Genomic DNA, 18,547 nt, shown 5'->3' with positions numbered 1-18,547 from the left:
GATGCATGTCCAACGGGTTTTCCTCCGCGTGCATGGCACGTTGCGTATGAGAGACTGCGCGGAGTAGAAAGGCTTAACGATGAATTCATTCTTGCTTTTCCTGTCCTTCCAAGCAAGTCGAGTTTCTCTGACTTCCTGCTTGTCCGCGAGACCATTAAGCTGCAGTCTACTGCGCGAACTACCAGGTGATCTGGTAGGTTATGAGCCCAAAGGCTGGTTCGTGGACATCGTAATGAGTGAAAGTAAGGCATCTACGACGAGCGTCAATGCAAGTATGAAGAGTACGATAACTAGTGCGACTCCGACGACCCAAAAGCAAACAGCGGTAGTATCGGTGGGGCAACCTGCTGTTACGCTGGCTGATGCAAGTCGCGTTGGGGTGCCAATGGTTGGAGTAGTGGGGCAGGCTGGAGCGTCGCCAGGACTACTTGGTGTGAAGCAACCGGCAGTTCCTGTAGTACAAAGGTCAAAATTATTTGGCAGCAGCAAGCCACCGAAGTTCAGCGATACCTTCGAGGTATACCAGATGAGTTTAAAGCTCTATCTTGAGCAGCGAGACTCATGGAGTGTGATGACCGGTGAAGAAATGCGTCATGCATTTGATCCGGTGTTGCAGCGCCAATTTGACGATCGAAATCGACTGGCCATAGAGACTATAATCCGAGGCGTAAAAGGTGCTGATGCCCAAAAAGTGTGCATTTGCAGCACGGCTAAGGAGATGTGGGACACATTGACTGCGAAAAAACCCAGCGAGACATCTCGTATGCAGTGCATTTGAAGCGTGAGCTGTACACTCACTCGTACGCCCCGGGCCAAAAGATGGCGGAATACATCCAAGAGATGAACATGTTGCGGCAGCGCTTGCAGCACATGGGGCCCAGCTTCGTGATAGACGATACGTCTATGTCTCAGTTGATGCTGATGGGAGTGTGTGCAGTGCATCGCGAGATAGTGACCCAGTTTGACTTCTCATGCCGACAAGGAAACCCACCATCGTTGCAGCAAGTGAAGAACGCACTGCTGTCGCGCGATGAGATGGAGAAGATGGCGGCGGACACGGCCGTAAACTGTGGAGCAAGCAATGGCGGCCCGCAGGTGGCAATGCATATGGGGAAGCCTAACGGGAAGTATTATGGGCCGAATGAGGGTCCAGGCCCCGGCCCTGGTCCTCGAGGGCATCTGCAGACCACCGGTGCAGGCAAACGACGTGTCATTCGCTGCTACCACTGTAAGAAAGTTGGACACATGCAGAAAGACTGTTGGCACTACAAAACAAGCAAAGCAAAGCCCAAGCTGGCAAAGGCAAGGCCACCGAGACGAAGAAGCCGAGCAATAACGGTGGAGGTAATTCCTCGGGTTCGGCCAGTAAGCCAGTGGGTTCTATGGGCTTCATGCGGCTCACTGCAGATGCTGGTCGTAAGGACGACAGCAGCAGTAGTAGTAGCAGTTCTGAAGGCGAACTTCCGTTTGTGGGTATGGCAATTAAAGAAGGAAGACATGAGTTTAGTGGCGATTGGCTGCTGGACTCGGGAACGTCTTCGCATGTGTGCAACCAAAACGAACAATTCACAAGCATGAAGAAATCCAAGGCCTCGTTCAAAGTATGGGACGGAGGCATCACGCGTAGTAAAAAGTGCGGTAAGGTGCTGCTGAACGCATTGAGTGTGCTGAGCGGTGGTGAAACCACGCTGGAACTGGATAAAGTGGTGTTTTCACCCACTAGACCTGTGAATTTGCTCAGTCTTGGACTGATGGTAAACAAAGGCTGGGAGCTGTCAACCAGCGCGCCTGGAGTGCTACCGGAGAAGCAAGTTTTGACTCGAAATGGAGTCTGTGTGGAGTTCATTTATCATGGGACTCACTATTGGTTAAACAATGGTAGCTTTGGCGATAACAGTGCCGTGATTATGGCGACTGTAAATGCGGATGCCAGTCCGTTAATGAAGTGGCACGAGCGTCTGGCTCACCTGAACGAGACAGCTTTGAAGTTCATGGTGAAGAACGACGTGGTGAGAGGCTTGGACATTCCTGCTGAGCAGCTAAAGACCAAGTTAAAGTGTCTTAGCTGTATGTCGACAAAGCGAAAATGCATGTCGTATGGCGATGTCACTGAGAAAAGAACTGCTCAAAACTTTGAGTGGTTGACCTCGGATGTATGTGATATGGGGAAGTACGGACCAGGAATTGGTGCAATGCGGTACTTCCAGCTCATTCATGATGAGGCTCACGATACAAGTGGTGCTATCCGCTCGTACACAAGAGCGAAGCTTCTGGCAACACGCAACGGCTGATGACTGAGCTACTGGCTCAAGGCAAAAGGATAAGAACGTTCACGAGTGACGGAGGGGGGGGGAATACGTGAACAGTGTGATGACGGGGTTCCTAGAGAGCAAGGGAATCACCTTCGTCCCCACTCATCCGTACACACCGGAAGAAAACTGCTTAGTTGAAAAACTAAATAGTGTTCTCGTGAACAAGATGCGTGCTGTAATGCACGCGGCCAATTTGCCGATGATATTGTGGCCGGAGGTTTTGCGCTATGTGGTGGAGATGGACAACCTAAGCCCGACAAAAGCTTTGCGAGGGTTAACCTCGACTGAAAAGCTGTCAGGATTGAAACCTGACGTTGCGCAACTAAAAGTGTGCGGCTGTGTGGGATACGTATTTGTTCCGAAGAAGACCAGGAAGAACAAGCTTTCAGCGAAGGCTGAACCGGGACTATTTCTTGGGTTTCCAAGGATGGGTCATGGCTACCGACTGCTTCATCTGCGAAGTGGGAAAATGATTGAAGCCCGCGACGTCAAGGTCCGCGAGGACGTGACGGTCGAGCGCACGTACATTAACGCGCTGTTGAAGGGCCGACAGCACTATTTCCCGCAGATACCATTTGTTCCACTCCCAGTGGAGTACGTTGCTGACGAAGCCGTTCGGGCCGGAGCTCATGAAGCAGTGCAAGAGGCTGTTGATGAAGCTGCACGGATAGATGATCAGCCGGTTGAGCAAGCTAACACCGAGAAGCGTGACTTAGCAGCAGAGGCTGCAGGTTCGGTGGGAGCAGAAAGTGCATCGAATGACAGAGGGTCACAAGAGAACGATGATATAGATGACAAAATGCCAACGACGGATTAGCTTCGACCTTGGTCGGAACGCAATCCGGACTTCCTAAATGGATCCCAACCGCGGCGCAGCTCGAAGCGCAAGCGTGGATGGCGACGATCAGAGCGTATCCGAAAAGAGAATGTGCGGTTGAAAGACTATGTGATGGCTTCCTTGGAAGCACTAGAGACTTTCGCAGGAAATCCTGCTTCTGTTGAAGAAGCTCTAGCGTCTCCACAACGTGAAAAGTGGATCAAAGCGATGGAACTCGAGATGGAGGCACACAAAGTGAATACCTGGAGACTGGTCGATAGACCCAAAGGCTCGCGCAACATTTTGAAAACCACGTGGGTGTTGAGAGGCAAGCTCAACGAAAAGGGGCTTGTGGATAGACTCAAGTCTCGTTTAGCAGTGAAAGGCTGCGGACAGAAGTACGGTGTTGATTACTTGGATACGTACTCTCCTGTCGTTCGAATTGAGACTGTGCGGATGTTATTGATCCTGGTATTTCTGTTGGGTTAAGAATGCTACCATGTTGACTTCGTTACGGCTTTCCTTAATGGTGTGCTGAAAATTGTGAAAATATACATGGAGCAGCCCGCATACTTCAATGACGGAAGCGGTCGTGTATGTGAGCTACTGAAAGGACTCTACGGCTTGAAACAAGCTTCGCGCTTATGGAACCAGACACTGCACGAGTACTTGGAGCAAATTGGCTTCAAGCAGTGCACGTTTGACGTGGGTTTGTACCAGCGGTGGCAGGACGGCCGCGCTGTGTACGTTACGGTATATGTTGATGACTTGTTGAGCGCTGGATCAAAAGAGGACATTGAGCATGTAATCGGTGAGCTAAGCGAAAAGCTCGCGTTCAAGAACCTCGGTCGTGTAAAGCACTTGTTGGCTATGGAGGTCAAGTATGTGCCGGGTGAGTTGCTATGCATCTCGCAGACAGCATACATTGACCGAGTGCTCGAGCGTTTTGGTATGAGTGGGGCGCGGTCAGCAGCTTCCCCGCAGATGCAGAACGAGAGGATGCCACCGATTGAGAAAAATCAGGATAAGACCAATGATCCAAAGTTTCCGTTCCGTGAGTTGGTGGGTGCTTTGCAGTATCTAGTGACATGCACGCGGCCGTACTAGGCCAACGTAGCGCGTACGTTGTCTTGGTACAGCAGCTCGTACACAGAGGAGAACTACGAGTGTGCGAAGCGCGTACTGCGTTACCTACGGGCTACGCGAACCTACGGCTTGGTGTATAAACGTCAAGCGAACGTGCTGCCGCTGACAATTGATGCTTACTGCGATGCCGACCATGCCAACTGTCCGGACACGAGTCGATCTATTACGGGATTCATTCTGCGGTTGAACGGATGCATGTTCATGTACAAGAGCAAGCAACAAAGCAAAGTGACCACGGACACGTGCAGCTCGGAGCTGCTCGCAGCAAGTATGTGCGTGGGAGACTTGATGTGGGCTCGTAAGTTGCTGAAAGAGATTCGGAGTGATAAGCTGCCGTGCTCTACGCTCTACATGGACAATCAAAGCACACTCACTGTATCACTGTAGTAACGGAACCTGGGAGTTACCAGCGTATGAAGAGATTTGCCAAGACAAGTCGGAAAATCGCTGAGTTCGTGGAGAAAGAGAAAATCGCGGTGCAGTATATCTCGAGCGAAGAAAACATCCCAGACATCTTCACGAAGGCGTAGGGGTCACAAAGGTTTCAGGGTCTCCGCCAGAAGCTAAACGTTGAAAACGCTGTACAGGATGAGGCTCAGCATGAATGAGGTGGGAGTAACAGGAAGCTGCCTGATTGCAGTGCAGCACTGTCATTCAAGCTGAGACCAGGCATATAGGAGACAAGAAGAACCACGTGCCAGTAAGAAGGGACGCGTGAGTTCAACGGGGTTTTTGGCTGTTAATGGTGCGATGCATGTCCAACGGGTTTTCCTCCGCGTGCATGGCACGTTGCGTAGGAGAGACTGCGCGGAGTAGAAAGGCCTAACGATGAATTCATTCTTGCTTTTGCTGTCCTTCCAAGCAAGTCGAGCTTCTCTGACTTCCTGCTTGTCCGCGAGACCATTAAGCTGCAGTCTACTGCGCGAACTACCAGGCTATCTGCTATGTTGAAGGACGGAGATCGGGGCCAGAGAGCGACCGCGGAGAGTGTGCACCGGGCAGTTGCGACCAGCTGCCAGACGGAGTTGGAGAACCGAGAAGACAGCGTGTGGCTGACAGAGCACAGGAGAGATTAGGAAGATGAGATCTAATAACACTTCATCTTTTGCGTTCTAAACTATTGAGGGGTACCGGTTTATGGCGGTAAATACCCATAAACCGGTAGCCAAATCGGTCCAACACGATCCCGCGATGATTACGGTACGTTGATTACGCTATCGATGGCTAGTCGAGTAGGATGATTGGACGAGTGCTGGTGATTGGATGCACCAATTGATTGGATGACCTAGATAGTGAGGACAGTGTAAGCTCCGATAAATCAATCACTTCGGAATCTTCCTTCTTCCCCTCAAGTGTCTTCGCTCCGGTCTACTCCCCGAGTGGTGACTCTTCCCTTCGCTCCGTACAAGCCCAACGTTGCCGAAAACCCGTGAACTCTGTCAGGTTATGAGCCCAAGTAACATGTCCTCTGCGCAAGACGTTTCAACTAAGGTCTCCATCGACAAGTTCAACGGTGACAACTACGCGACGTGGAGCCGCTACATGCGTCGTGTGTTCCTGACCAAGTCAGTATGGCATGTCGTGAACCGAGAGACGACTCCAAGCTTCACGGACCCTCGTGCGAAGGACGAGTATGTCACGTCGAGCAACATCGCGCTTGGATTGATGGTGTGCCACATGGATGCGGACTACCACCACGTGGTCGACAACTGCGAGGAAGCGTGGACCGCGTGGGCGCGCTCGAAGACAATGTACGGTGGATCGCAGAAGGCTGGTCGTATTTATCTGAAGCGACAGCTCTTCAGTATGAGAATGTCTGAAGGCGCGAATGTGTTGCATCACTGCAATGAAGTTCTCAACATCAGCGCCAAGCTTAATAGCATCGGCGCCAAGATGGAGGACGAGGACGTTGCGATCCGCTTGTTGCGCAGTCTCCCCAAGAGCTACGAGAACGTCGTGCTACACCTGGACATGAGTATTGCTGAGCTGAAGACGCAAGACGTTGTGAAGGTGCTCACGAACGATCATATCAAGCGACAAGGCGAGAAGACCTCTGCGGTGAAGACTGAAGACGCGGCGAAGGCGTTCAGTACCGAGCGGGAGTCTCGCCAGTGTACTTACTGCGGAAATTGGGGCACGTGATTGAGAAGTGCTGGACCAAGCAGAAGGATGAGAATCGAGGAGGCCGCCGCGGCGGCAACAGTCGTGGACGCGGGGCCAACAATGTCCAGTTGCGAAACGACGACTACGACCACGGCTATGATCGCGTGGCATTTGCGGTTTCGTTGGAGTGTGGAGTTTTGGCGGGCAAGAGTATGTCCGGGCTGTGGGCAGTCGACAGCGGTGCAACACACCATATCTGCAATGACAAGATTAAGTTTGTCATGCTGAACAAACGAGAGGAAGGCGAGCTGAAGGTCGCTGATGGCACTAACGTTGCAATCAAGGGTGTGGGGACCATCATCGAGCGCGTGGATCTGCCCAACGGCGATGAGCGCGAGATCGAGATCAACAACGCGCTCTACGTGCCGAAGATGAAGAAGAACTTGCTATCGGTGCCGCAGATCAGCAAAAACGGCAAATTTCAAGTGGTGTTCGACGGTGAATTCGAAGGAAGTGGTTGCTACAGCAGATCTCGTAGACGGTCTTTACTGGCTGCGCACACCACTATGCTCGATAAACGCAGTGACTTCGAAGTCGAACGTTGACTTGCACGCGCGCATGGGCCATGCTCCTATTGACGTGCTACGCAAGATGGTCAGCAACGGCATGATCAAGGATGCTAAGGCACCTTTGAAGTCAAGTGGGCAAAGTGTCTGTCGCGAGTGTCAGCAAGGGAAAATGGTCCAGAAGCCGTTCCCCAGTAACCACGACAAACGCAGTTACGATACGTTCGAGTTGCTTCATTTCGAGATCTGCGGCCCCATGGAAGAAGAATCGTTGGGTGGGAGCAAGTACTTGCTGCTCTTCGTTGACGAAGCCAGTGGATGCATGAAGGGTTTCTGCTTACGAGCCAAGTCGGACGCTGAAGAATACCTCAAGAGCTATATCACGAATGTACAGACGCAATTCGGCAAGTGGGTCAAGTTCGTACGCCATGACGGAGCTCGTGAGCTCGCGACAAACTCATTCAAGGTGTTCTACGAAGATCGATGCATCGAACAGCAGACCACGGCTCCGTACGCGCACCAGACGAACGGCACTGCAGAACGAGCTATCAGGACGATCGCCACGATTGCTCGCCGCATGTTGCACCATGCTAAGTTGGAGAAGTAGTTTTAAGCGAAGCGGCGATGGCTGCTATCTACGCTAAGAACCGCCTGCCGTCACCCAAAATCGAAAACAAGACTCCATATGAGATTGCGTGCAAAAGTTCAAGCCAAGTGTGATGAACGTGGTGTGTTCGGTTGTCGGACGCACGTCCTAACTCCGAGGGAGAAGAGACTCAGGTGGGATCCCAAGGCTCGCGCTGGGCTGTTCATGGGCTACGAAGAAGTGTCGAAGGCGTATCGAATTGATGACATTGAGGTGGGGCAGGTGGTGATCAGTCGCGATGTCATTTCGACGAATCAAACTTAGGTTTTTCGACGGCTAGTCTAAGCGATGACGACGCAGATTCCGATCTCGACCTCGACTCGCTCAGCATCAACGATACTGAAACTGCGGGTCCAACGGAATTCAAGCAGGCGGGGAAACGTAAGCCCGCACAAGTAACGTTCACGGCATGACTACGAGATCGCGCGCTACACAGCAGGTTGCCGGTTTGGAGGAAGCTAGTGCTCGAGAAACCTCGTTTGAGCGTCAAACAAAGCGCCGATCAGGTGTGCGAAATGACTGTGATGTAGCTGATGAAGAAGAAAAAGACGTCGAGGATCAAGACGACGATGACGCAACTCCGCCTGTATTTTGGCGAGCATGTGCCAACGCAGTGGAAGCTGGTGATTTAGCTGAGCCGGCAACATTCCAAGAAGCGGTGAACGGGCCTATTTAAGTGCATTGGCGCAAGGCCATCCGTGCCGAACTTAAGTCGATGCGACTTCGCGGTGTGTTCCGAGCTGCCAAGTTACCGAACGGTCAATGGGCCATCGGTACGAAGTGGGTGTTCAAGATCAAACGCAAAGCGGATGGTTCAATCAAGAAGTACAAGGCGTGCCTTGTGGCGAAAGGCTTCAAGCAGAAGTATGGCATTGACTACACGGAAACATTTTCGCCCGAGGTGAAGTATGAGACGCTGCGCATGATCATTGCTTTGGTCGTGTACCTCGGCTGGCCCCTGGACCAGCTGGACGTGGTGACAGCATTCCTGTATGGCATAATGAAAGAGGTGGTGTTCTGCATGGTGCCAGAAGGTGTCGAACTTGATGATGACTTCGACTGCCTCGAGTTGGTGAAGGCGATTTACGGTCTCAAGCAAGCATCGCGCGTGTGGAACGAGACCTTCGACAACTACGTGTGCTCCATCAGCTTTCAAGTTTCAGCATACGACCCGTGTCCCTACATCAAGATTGAGGATGGTCACTGTGTGCTTCTGCTGGTCTACGTAGACGACGTTTTGGTGACTGGTAGCTCGGCCGAGCTAATTGCAACCACCAAGAGCGATCTCAAGAAGCGCTTCGAGATGACCGACAGTGGCAAGTGTGCGCTCGTACTGGGAATCGAACTGGTGTACAACGCTGACGGGAGCGTAACGATGTGTCAGTGCCGATATGTCGACGACATCCTTAAGCGTTTTGGTATGGATGAGTGCAAGGCGGTGGTGAGTCCAGCTGATTTGAACTCTCGACTAGTCCCAAGCAGTGCATCGACCAAGGTGAACGCTCCGTTCCGCGAGGCTGTAAGTGCACTCATGCACTTGATGACCGCGACACGACCGGACATTGCCTTTGCCGTGGGATACGTTTCTCGCTTCATGGAGAACCCACAAGTCGAGCACTGGGCTGCTGTGAAGCGCATCTTTCGCTATCTACGAGGAACTAAGTCGCATGGAACCTGTTTCAAGCCTGATGACAAAGTCGATTTCCGCGGGTACTCTGACGCAGACTGGGCTGGTGACCACTCCGATCGCAAGTCAACTTCGGGCTACACGTTTCTTTTGATGAACGCACCCGTGAGTTGGGGGAGCAAAAAGCAGTCAAGTGTGTCGTTGTCAACAAGCGAGGCAGAACACATCGCGCTAAGGTTAGCTATTCAAGAAGCCAAGTGGGTTCACCGCCTACTTTGCGAGATTTTGACGGCAGCAGGGGAATCGGGACCAGAGCTCAAGATCCTCGAAGACAACCAGTCATGCATTAAGATAACCAAGAACCCAGTGAACCATGGTCGGGCCAGGCACATCGACATCAAGCACCATCACATTCGTGATGAGGTCAAGCGCGGTGAGGTCAAACTGGAGTACTGCGAGACCTCTGTGATGCTGGCGGACATCATGACGAAGACGCTTCCGGGGCCACGTCGCAAGGACCTTACGACGGCGCTCGGAGTCAACGCATGTTCGCATTGAGGGGGCGTATTGAGGGGTACCGGTTATGGCGGTAAGTACCCATAAACCGGTAGCCAAATCGGTCCAACACGATCCCGCGATGATTACGATACGCTGATTACGCTATCGATGATTAGTTGAGTAGGATGATTGGACGAGTGCTGGTGATTGGATGCACCAATTGATTGGATGACCTAGGTAGTGAGGACAGTGTAAGCTCCGATAAATCAATCACTTCGGAATCTTCCTTCTTCCCCTCAAGTGTCTTCGCTCCGGTCTACTCCCCGAGTGGTGACTCTTCCCTTCGCTCCGTACAAGCCCAACGTTGCCTAAAACCCGTGACCTCTATCATAAATCTCAGAGCGTGCAGTCCGGAAGAAGATTGGTTCGAGTACCACCTTCCAACAGGTCTTGAGCCCAAATGACAAACACCACTGACGAGGCCGCCAGCGTCGATGCACCCGCGACAACGCAGACACTCGTTACCGGCCGCGAAAGGATCGGTATGGTGGAAGACGCGAGAGATGAAAGCACCGCTGCTGCCCGCAGAAGGGGCAACAGCAACAAACGCGACGGCCAAGAATCGGTCGAAGGAGACAATGCATCGGAGCTGCTCACACTCATGCGCGGTCTCGCAGGAAGACTAGAGAGACTTGAGAAGTCTCAGTCAAATCTGGAGAAGAAGGCCGCCGTTGGTGGAGACGGCGGACGCAACGCCAACGTACCGATGACGCCGCCCATGAATTCAAGCTTGTTCGCCTCGGGCCTCGGACGAGGAACGAGAATGCACATTGACTCACGGGCTGGAACGCCAGAGACGCCATACGCCATAACGCCGCGCAGACCAGTGGCCGTGCCGCAGTATTTTGAACAACGACAGCCTGGTTATGGCGTGGAACAGTCGGAGCTGCAGCGGTTGTACGCGGCTGGAGCACAAGGAATGCAAGGTGCGCAGCCGGCGGCGCCGACACCCCAATGGCATGCTGGACCTGGTCAGCCTGGAGCGGGAAGGTTCCAAGTGCCGAACCAGAACCCCGCAGTGCGGTACCCTGATGCGAGGCAGAAGAGGCTCGCGATCAGGCCTTTCGACGGACGAGAACTGTACGTTGGTTTTGGATCTGGGTTCCTGGAGTGGGGCCGGGGGTTCGAGAGACAGGTAGCGCTGGGGCTGTCAGCGTGTGGGCTCTACTGGCCGGAGAATGTCAAGGCAGATCTATTGGGACACTATCTATCTGGAACGGCTGAAAGATATTACAACAAGTTAAAGCTTGGTGGTCACAATTGCCTACTCTGCAATACATCATGAAGCGAATGCTCGATGCGTTCAAGACGAATATCATGCCCGCCCAGGCCATGCAGCTCTTCACGACTTCGAAGGATCCGAAGCGGTCGTGGCCGGAGCACTGCATGTACTTAGTGGCTGTCTCGGAAGCCTGTGGAGGTGGAGCGGACTACCTGGTGCTCCACAACATCGTCCAGTACGCGTCCATAGCCTTGATTACGGTACTGATGGCCAAGGTGGATGGGTCGAGGCAAGACTACCTCCAGCAAGCAGAGGGCCAAGCCAGCAATGGCAAGGCTGAACGCATGCACAGGACCGTTATGAACATGGTCCGGTGTATGGTGTTTGCATGCGGTTTACCGTTAAGCTTCTGGGGGGACGCCGTCCAGTACGCTGCGTACATACTGAACAGGGCGCGCACCAGTTCCAACCCCGGTCGCGCGTCACCAATGAAGATGCTCACGAAGGAGACCCCTCACCTGGGCGAGATAGTGGTTTTTGGCTCGCCATGTCTGGTCTTCAGAGACCCGAGGAAGAAGAACTTTGCGCACCGAGCGCAGCAGGAAATGATCGCGGGCATCGGAGAAGAGTCAAAAGGCTACAGAGTGTATCTACCTAAAGACAAGGTGGTGGTGACAACGCAACACGTCAAGATCAATGAGACGCTGGATAAAGAGCAAAACGAGAATGTGCGGAGACTTTACCTCCGGGACGACGCGGCTGAGGCCAAGGAGGAAACGGGTAGCACGGAGAATAAGCCTGAGGGCGATCAGCAGGGCACGAGTGCTGTGCGTTCGAGGAGTAACGCGAAAGGTCGCTCAAAGAAGAAGAAAAGGAAGTCCTGGACAAGGGAACGACCCGTGACGCGATCAGTGGCGGGCCAGGCAAAGGAAAGGGCGGATGAGTCCGCCAACCAGGAGGAGACGGACAAGTCCGTGTCGGAGGAGAAAATGAACGAACCCGGAGAACGGGGACAGATCGGCAGAGACGCTGTGAACAGCGTCGTGGAACGTGATCCACGGAACTATAGAGAAGCTATGGGGAGCCAACAGAGAGACAAGTGGATGCCATGACAAAAGAGTTGCGCGCTCTCGAAGAGAACGGAGTGTGGGAAGTGGTGAAGATGCCGCGAGATGCCCACGTACTCCACACCAAGTGGGTGTACAATACTAAGCTGGATGCCGAGGGCGCCATCGAGCGCTTGAAGGCTCGGCTCGTTGCAGTACGGTATCACGGGAGGGAACGAAGGAATTTTGCTACACTGCACTGAATTTCACCAAGAGTCATTCGTTCTGCCCTCCTTCCTCTACCAGCAGCACTCCGACACGTAGCTACGCCAATGAGGTCGTGGAGACCCCCTCCAGCAATGACAGTACTTTTGGAACGTCACTCATCACACCGAGTGTGACGGATTCATTTCCTCCGTTCGCCCAGCCTTCACTGCAGAGCATGACCGGCTGTCGTTCAGGTCCATGCCAGCTCACGTGGGTGTCAGGGGAGAAGAGCGAGGGAAGTTTATTAGTTTAAAAATGACAGTGAAAAGTTAGATGAACTTTTGCTTTTTATTTTCATCAGGATGGTAGATTAGACTTTCCCAAGGAATTGGTCAATTTGTTCTTATTCCGTTTCCCCCTTGATATCCGCTTTCTACGGAATAAGAGCAATTTGTCTCCTGGATTTCCATAAACATCGTTGAGCTGCAGGATGAGCAGTATACAGGAGCAGCACGGTAACAGCAGCAGGAAGAATCGACACGTGTCTAAACCCGCCGCGGCACGCGAGACATTGCCGCCTGCTTCCGCTGCGTCCAGCGCTATCAGCACCTCCTCCAGCACAATGACCAGCCACAGGCGTGACCTGCTGGATGGTTCAATCCAGGAGATCTCGCGCGAGACGCTTATGGAGCGCTTTCACAAGCGCGGACGCGTGGAAAGTGCCAGCTACGAGAAGCGAGCTTACGAAGGGCGCGACCGGTCGGCGGCCAACACGTCCAATGGCTCATCCTTCTCCAACACAGACAGTATTGTCCCCATCGCGGTACGAGCAGGGCGAGCACCGCAGCATGGGTCGTTCTTAATGCACAAGGATACGCTCTGCAGGCCACAGTCCGCGCCTAATCTTACGGAACAGGTTTAGAAGATGCAAGGGCTTCCTGTTGGTGAAATATCGTGACTAACGTCGTGTTTGCTGAAATTCTTTAGACTGACGACAATGTGATCGCTCAAATCTTTCCTGATATCTGTCCCCGCGAGCTGCGGATTGCAGAAGTCAAGTCATGGGAGTGCCCATGGATGAAAAATGAGTTTCTAGTCTCTCCGGAACCTGAAGCAGCGTTGTTACAACAGCCAGAGTTGTTGTCGCAAGCTACAGCTTCTGTTATTAAAGGTGCTGATAACCTGCCACCAACCCTGATTGCAGCAAGCAGCACTGGTTTACATCAAACGGCGACAGTAGTGCAAAACATGGAAAACACGGCGAGAGAGGTGGACAGGGAAATCAGCTCACTGACTAACCAGCTTTCGCTTGAAGAGAAACGACAAAGACCGCAATCGCCACTAAAGAAGTTGGAATGGTCGCCGTCGGCAAGAACGCCGCCAGCGGTATCTACTCCATGGACACCGCAATGGAAAAGTGTTGAATCTGCAAGAAAACCCCCAGGTAGTCGTGCCAGCAAGCGCCCCCAGTTACGGCTTAAGCTGGAAGATATGCCAACACCTCAGCAAGCTGAAGAGCGCGCCCAGCGAGCTGCAACTAGACTCATTGCCAAGCGAGATGCTTTGGAAGCAGCTGCGATTGCAGCAGCTACTGTATCGGGATCAAATACCCCTGTAGCTGGACCTAGTGCTGCTCAGCAGGCGATGATGAAATTGAATTTTAGCTCAGGCTCAGAATCGGATCTTCCATCTCCAAGCGGTGCGTTTTGTTGGGTTTTAGTGAGGTGGTATGTCCAGGTCTAACTTGTTGTACGTCTTCTGAATCATAGAAGGCGGAAGGCATAGCGCTGGAAGTGCTTATTCTCCGAACCACGGCATGTTCACCACCCGAAACGTTGCTGTATCTGAGGCAGGGATCTCGTCTCCTGATGCTGCTTGTCTACACCTGCAAGAGAATCTTGAGCGTGTAAAAGAAATCGGAAGGGGAGCTTCTGGTGTGGTTTACAAGGCCATCCATATTCCGACACTGAAAGTAGTCGCCATTAAGGTTTGTGTCTTCTTTTGTAGTGTAAATTTATGTTACATCGCTTACATCGGTGGTTATACTCTTTGCACGACGAAGGATGTTCCTGTGTACGGGCGAGGTCAACGTCGGCAAATGGTTCGCGAGCTCCATGCGCTGTACTCAAACCTTGTGCCCATGGCAGATAATGGTAACCCGGTGCCTAAGCATCCTGCTCCCGGGAAAAGCACTAGCAAGCCGAAAGCAAGGTACGGTCAGCTTAAGAGGTGATACCACAGTGTGCTAAGGAAAACTATTGCTCGCTGTGAACAGGCCCAGTCCCTACATCGTCTCCTTCTACGATGCTTTTGTCGATCGCCCCAAAAATTCAATCTGTATGGTTATGGAATACATGAGTACGGGGTCGCTGCAGGATATCGTTTTGCGCGGTGGCTGTCAGAATGAAAAGGTGCTGGCGCGACTAGCCACTGGTGTGCTGCACGGCTTAGCCCATATCCACAACAAGCGGATGGTTCATCGCGATATAAAGCCACACAACTTGCTTACGAACCGACAGGGCGAAGTAAAAATTTCGGATTTCGGCTTGGCGCGCACTCTGAATGATAACTCCAGCTCAACGAAAACTTTTGTGGGCACCCTACTGTACATGGCTCCTGAGCGGATAGGTGGTGGAAATTATTCCTATCCAGGTGAGACAAGGTCGTTATTTGCGCTCACTTGCTGAAAACTATGCTAACTCCTCTTTTATTTTCTCTGCTCTCCAGCTGATATTTGGTCCTTCGGACTAGCCTTGATATCTGTTGCTCTGGGTCGCTATCCGCTTCCGACGCAGGATGGGTTCTTCGGCTTGTTTGATTCGGCGAGTTTAGGCTCATTGTTTGCTTATTTGATGTGTTTGTTTAACATTGTCGCCTGTATGTTTGCACAGGTTTCAAATGAACAATGTCTCAAGTTGCCAGCGGGGTCATTTTCCCAGGAATGTCGCTCGTTTATTTATCAGGTTCGATGAAGACTATCAATGAACCTTTTAACACGTTTAGCGGGACATGTGGACAGTGACTTCGGTGTGTATTTTGTAGTGCCTAACAATTGACCCAGTCGAGCGGCCATCAGCAGAAATCCTTCTTCAGCATCCTTTTATTCATAAGTACACCGCCGAAGAAACCTCGACAGAGGTAAGGCTTCAGTCAGTTAGTCGTATATGGTGATGTTACGATAACCATAACAACGTATTTGTGCTGCGCTTGTGCTATAAAGTGGGCATCGTTCGTCAACAGAATACATCTCTGTGAAGAACGTAGTAGTGAACTGGAATCTCTGAGTGACGCAGCTTACCGACATATGTATGAGCACTCGGTCAAGTTCTCGCATTTGCCACAGGTACGCTCATATTCCTTGTCTTTCCTGTTGTTCCCACATGATTTTTCAACTGAATCTGTACCCAGTCCGACTACGGCGCATCTTTCGTGTCACAAGCGACCCCGACGTTCTCTCGGCGAGAAATATCTCTTCAGCAAGTTCAAATGAGGTACCAATAGCTGTGCTGTGTAAACCCAACGTGATCAAGATAAACCTGTGATTCTATTCGCTTGCTTGTATTACAGCTTACAGCTCGGATTGGCGAACTACTTGAATGTTCCTGTTCACTTAGTGCACGAGAAATTCGAAGAGGTTCGTCGGCTAAGGGCACATGTATTTTTGAGAAATCAAGTTGTTTACTTGCTTGGGGTTGTGTACTGCAGAAACGTTGTTTTTACAGCGACAAGCTACTGGAAGATTATTGCTACTCACCACAGAGCTGGACGGCCTCACCTGGAATTGCTCGGCGTCAACAGTTTGGTATCGGCACGGATAGCCCTCAGTGCACACCTCGAGAAAAGGGTTCGTTCTGGAGAAAGCTTCAGGAGAGTATGGCAAAACTTGGACATAGCAAACGCAGGAAAGAGCGAGAAAGAGGGCGCTCCTCGGCGGGATTATAGCTCCGTTTTGGTAAGACAAACTAAGATCACAGTCGAGAAATTGAAAATATAAAATGCCAGCCACGTTTTGTTCTTGTAACTTAAGGTATCAACCTAACCTGTCTCTGCAGGGTTAAATTGAAGTGTTCTTTTGACCACACCCGTTGACTGAAGTTTTGCTACCCCTTGACACGAAGTCGTGAAGAGCTCCAGCCCTTTTGCATGGTAAAATGCTTGCGAACGAGCCAGCTCGCTCACTATTTTCTGCGATGACATAGAGTAAGAGGTTGCGAAAACATACATACTAGCCAAGCAATCAGCAAAAGCAACCGATGCACCTTCATTTTCTGCATGCGATACCGGTCAAAGCTCTCCATGTGTCTGTCCAGCAACGAATTGACGTTCTCCACTCGCCGTTTCTGGTCCGATAGCATCCTCAGCTTCTTCTCCTTTTCCTTGGTCGAGCTTCCTCGCTGCAATTGATTCAACAGTTAGGACAATCCACTACAATCCAGACTTCTCATAATCACATCATCACAAACCTTCAGCTCCTCATACTCCTTCTGCAGCTTGGCCTCGATCTTGGTGGCCTTCTCCCGATCTTCCAACAGTCTCTGCACCGCCATTCCACAATCAGATCTCTTCTGAGCGCTCTCGAAAGTATTCCGTACCGCACCTTCATGGGAACAATGGCCCAGTCCTGAATCTGAGTGACCACCTGTAAAATCTCCGTCTCGGGCCTCAGCATCATTACGTCGTGGCTCTCGCTCACCAACTTCTGACTGCACTCGCCCAGACTCCCGAGACACTGGGCCAGCGGCGCGCATTCCTCCTGCGCCGCGATGTCCTCGAGACTCTTAGCAAACGACCCTAGGAATGCCTCTTGTTCCTCTCGTGCCTTCATCATTTTAGCTACAAGCTCCTCCAACGCGCGTCCATTGCGCTCCATGAATTGCAGCTGAGCCGCCAATGTTCGCCCCCGATGCTCCATAGATATCACGTGGTATTGAGGATCTCAGATCCTCAATACCAAGTTGTTCGACAGTTAGCCACAACATACATGTCGCATATGTTGTATTTGTTTTTTCTATTTCCTATCTCAGTGAGATAGGAAATAGGAAAAAATGGATAAAGAAGGGTAAGCTGTGTAGAAGATGTAACAAAAATGGAGCCTCAGGAGGCACTGTAGTACCGGTAGGAGCCGTGTTTTGCAGCATTACACGCTAGAGCGAGGTTTTGAAGTGGACGAAAGCTTCTTACCTAGAAACTCGGTAACCCGACAAGCTGGCAAGAGTACTCCTCTCGGCAGTGAAAGGAAGAATTAGTATTACCTGCATATAAGTGCTTTAAAATACTCTACTTCTCCAATGCTTTGGAAAATGCTACTGAACAAAACAAATTGTACACTCGTCCAGAATGTCACACCTCTGGTATTTACTTCACCACAATAGAGTAATTCATCAAAATACACAACTGCCATCCGTCGTCGAAATGCCACCTCATTGTTGTTGCAATTATCTGGTCTTCTCAAAGTAAACGCGTTCATCAAGCTTAGGCACTTTGAACCACCGACAACCCCCCTCACTGGCACTCTCATCAGTCCACATCGGTACGTAGCGTTGTGCCAATTTAATTGCAATAATTTTCATTTTAAAGTTGCCCATCCCAATGACAATTATTGCACCTCAATGTGAAAACTGTATTAGTGGCTGCAACGAGTTGGGTTGTGCGAGCCCCAGTCCACCTCGGTTCACTAACCGGTCACCGCAAAAACAATGGTAGACGTCAGGCCTGAGTTATAACGCAGCGTACGGCTCCTGAATTCACTCTCGGTTAGCTCGTCCAGCTCTAAGCCATGGCGCTGCCTAGCCGGATCATCTACTAAGCCTGGTTCCAGCCTGATGTAGTCGACAGTGGATACCACCACTGCGTCTGTGGTAAAGTTTACCAGCAAGATATCAAGTCGGGCTATTCCAACCTGATGCAGCATCTGAAGGCGGCACACAAGGGCTACAAAGGTCTCACTAATGCGAACGGAACACTCCAGCCGAATATAACTGCGTTCCTCAGCGTGGACAAGAACGATTCGCTGAACAAGTGGGCCAACTGGATAGTCATAAAGTTTCTACCTATCGGTTTTTGTGAAGACCATCACACGCGTGCATGTACTAAGCTGCCACGCGTATCGAGACGTACACTGAAGGCTCACATGTTTGCGGTCATGAAGACGGTGGAAGAGTATATCCGGAAGCATCCTCCATAATCCTTTGGCCTCGTTTGTGACGGCTGGACTACGGCTGGTGTCCACTACATTGGGCTTTTCGCTGTTTTTACTGCAACGGACTCTTTACCTGAAGGCCGAGTTCTGCTCGCCCT

The 18,547-nt window shown here is 51.5% G+C and overlaps 2 protein-coding genes across 2 annotated transcripts; one reads left to right on the top strand and one right to left on the bottom strand.

Annotated features, from left to right (window-relative positions):
- Positions 1–13,739: 13,739 nt before the first annotated feature.
- Positions 13,740–16,192, top strand: PITG_01526 (dual specificity mitogen-activated protein kinase kinase, putative; the record flags this gene model as incomplete). The annotated part of the gene is made up of 10 exons (XM_002908134.1): positions 13,740–13,949; positions 14,020–14,237; positions 14,313–14,461; positions 14,526–14,902; positions 14,978–15,213; positions 15,293–15,388; positions 15,471–15,593; positions 15,659–15,741; positions 15,818–15,884; positions 15,956–16,192. The coding sequence occupies 9 exons, from the start codon at positions 14,067–14,069 to the stop codon at positions 16,190–16,192; spliced, it is 1,539 nt and encodes a 512-aa protein (XP_002908180.1).
- Positions 16,193–16,285: 93 nt separating this feature from the next.
- Positions 16,286–17,186, bottom strand: PITG_01525 (uncharacterized protein; the record flags this gene model as incomplete). Its single annotated transcript, XM_002908133.1, has 4 exons — positions 16,286–16,435; positions 16,510–16,644; positions 16,714–16,785; positions 16,848–17,186. 4 exons carry the CDS (start codon positions 17,160–17,162, stop codon positions 16,286–16,288), a joined length of 672 nt encoding a protein of 223 aa, XP_002908179.1.
- Positions 17,187–18,547: the final 1,361 nt, after the last annotated feature.

Source organism: Phytophthora infestans, genomic scaffold, assembly GCF_000142945.1.
Source record: "Phytophthora infestans T30-4 supercont1.2 genomic scaffold, whole genome shotgun sequence".
NCBI classification, from domain to species: Eukaryota; Oomycota; class Peronosporomycetes; order Peronosporales; family Peronosporaceae; genus Phytophthora; species Phytophthora infestans.
This window is presented reverse-complemented; position numbering and strand designations above follow the sequence as displayed.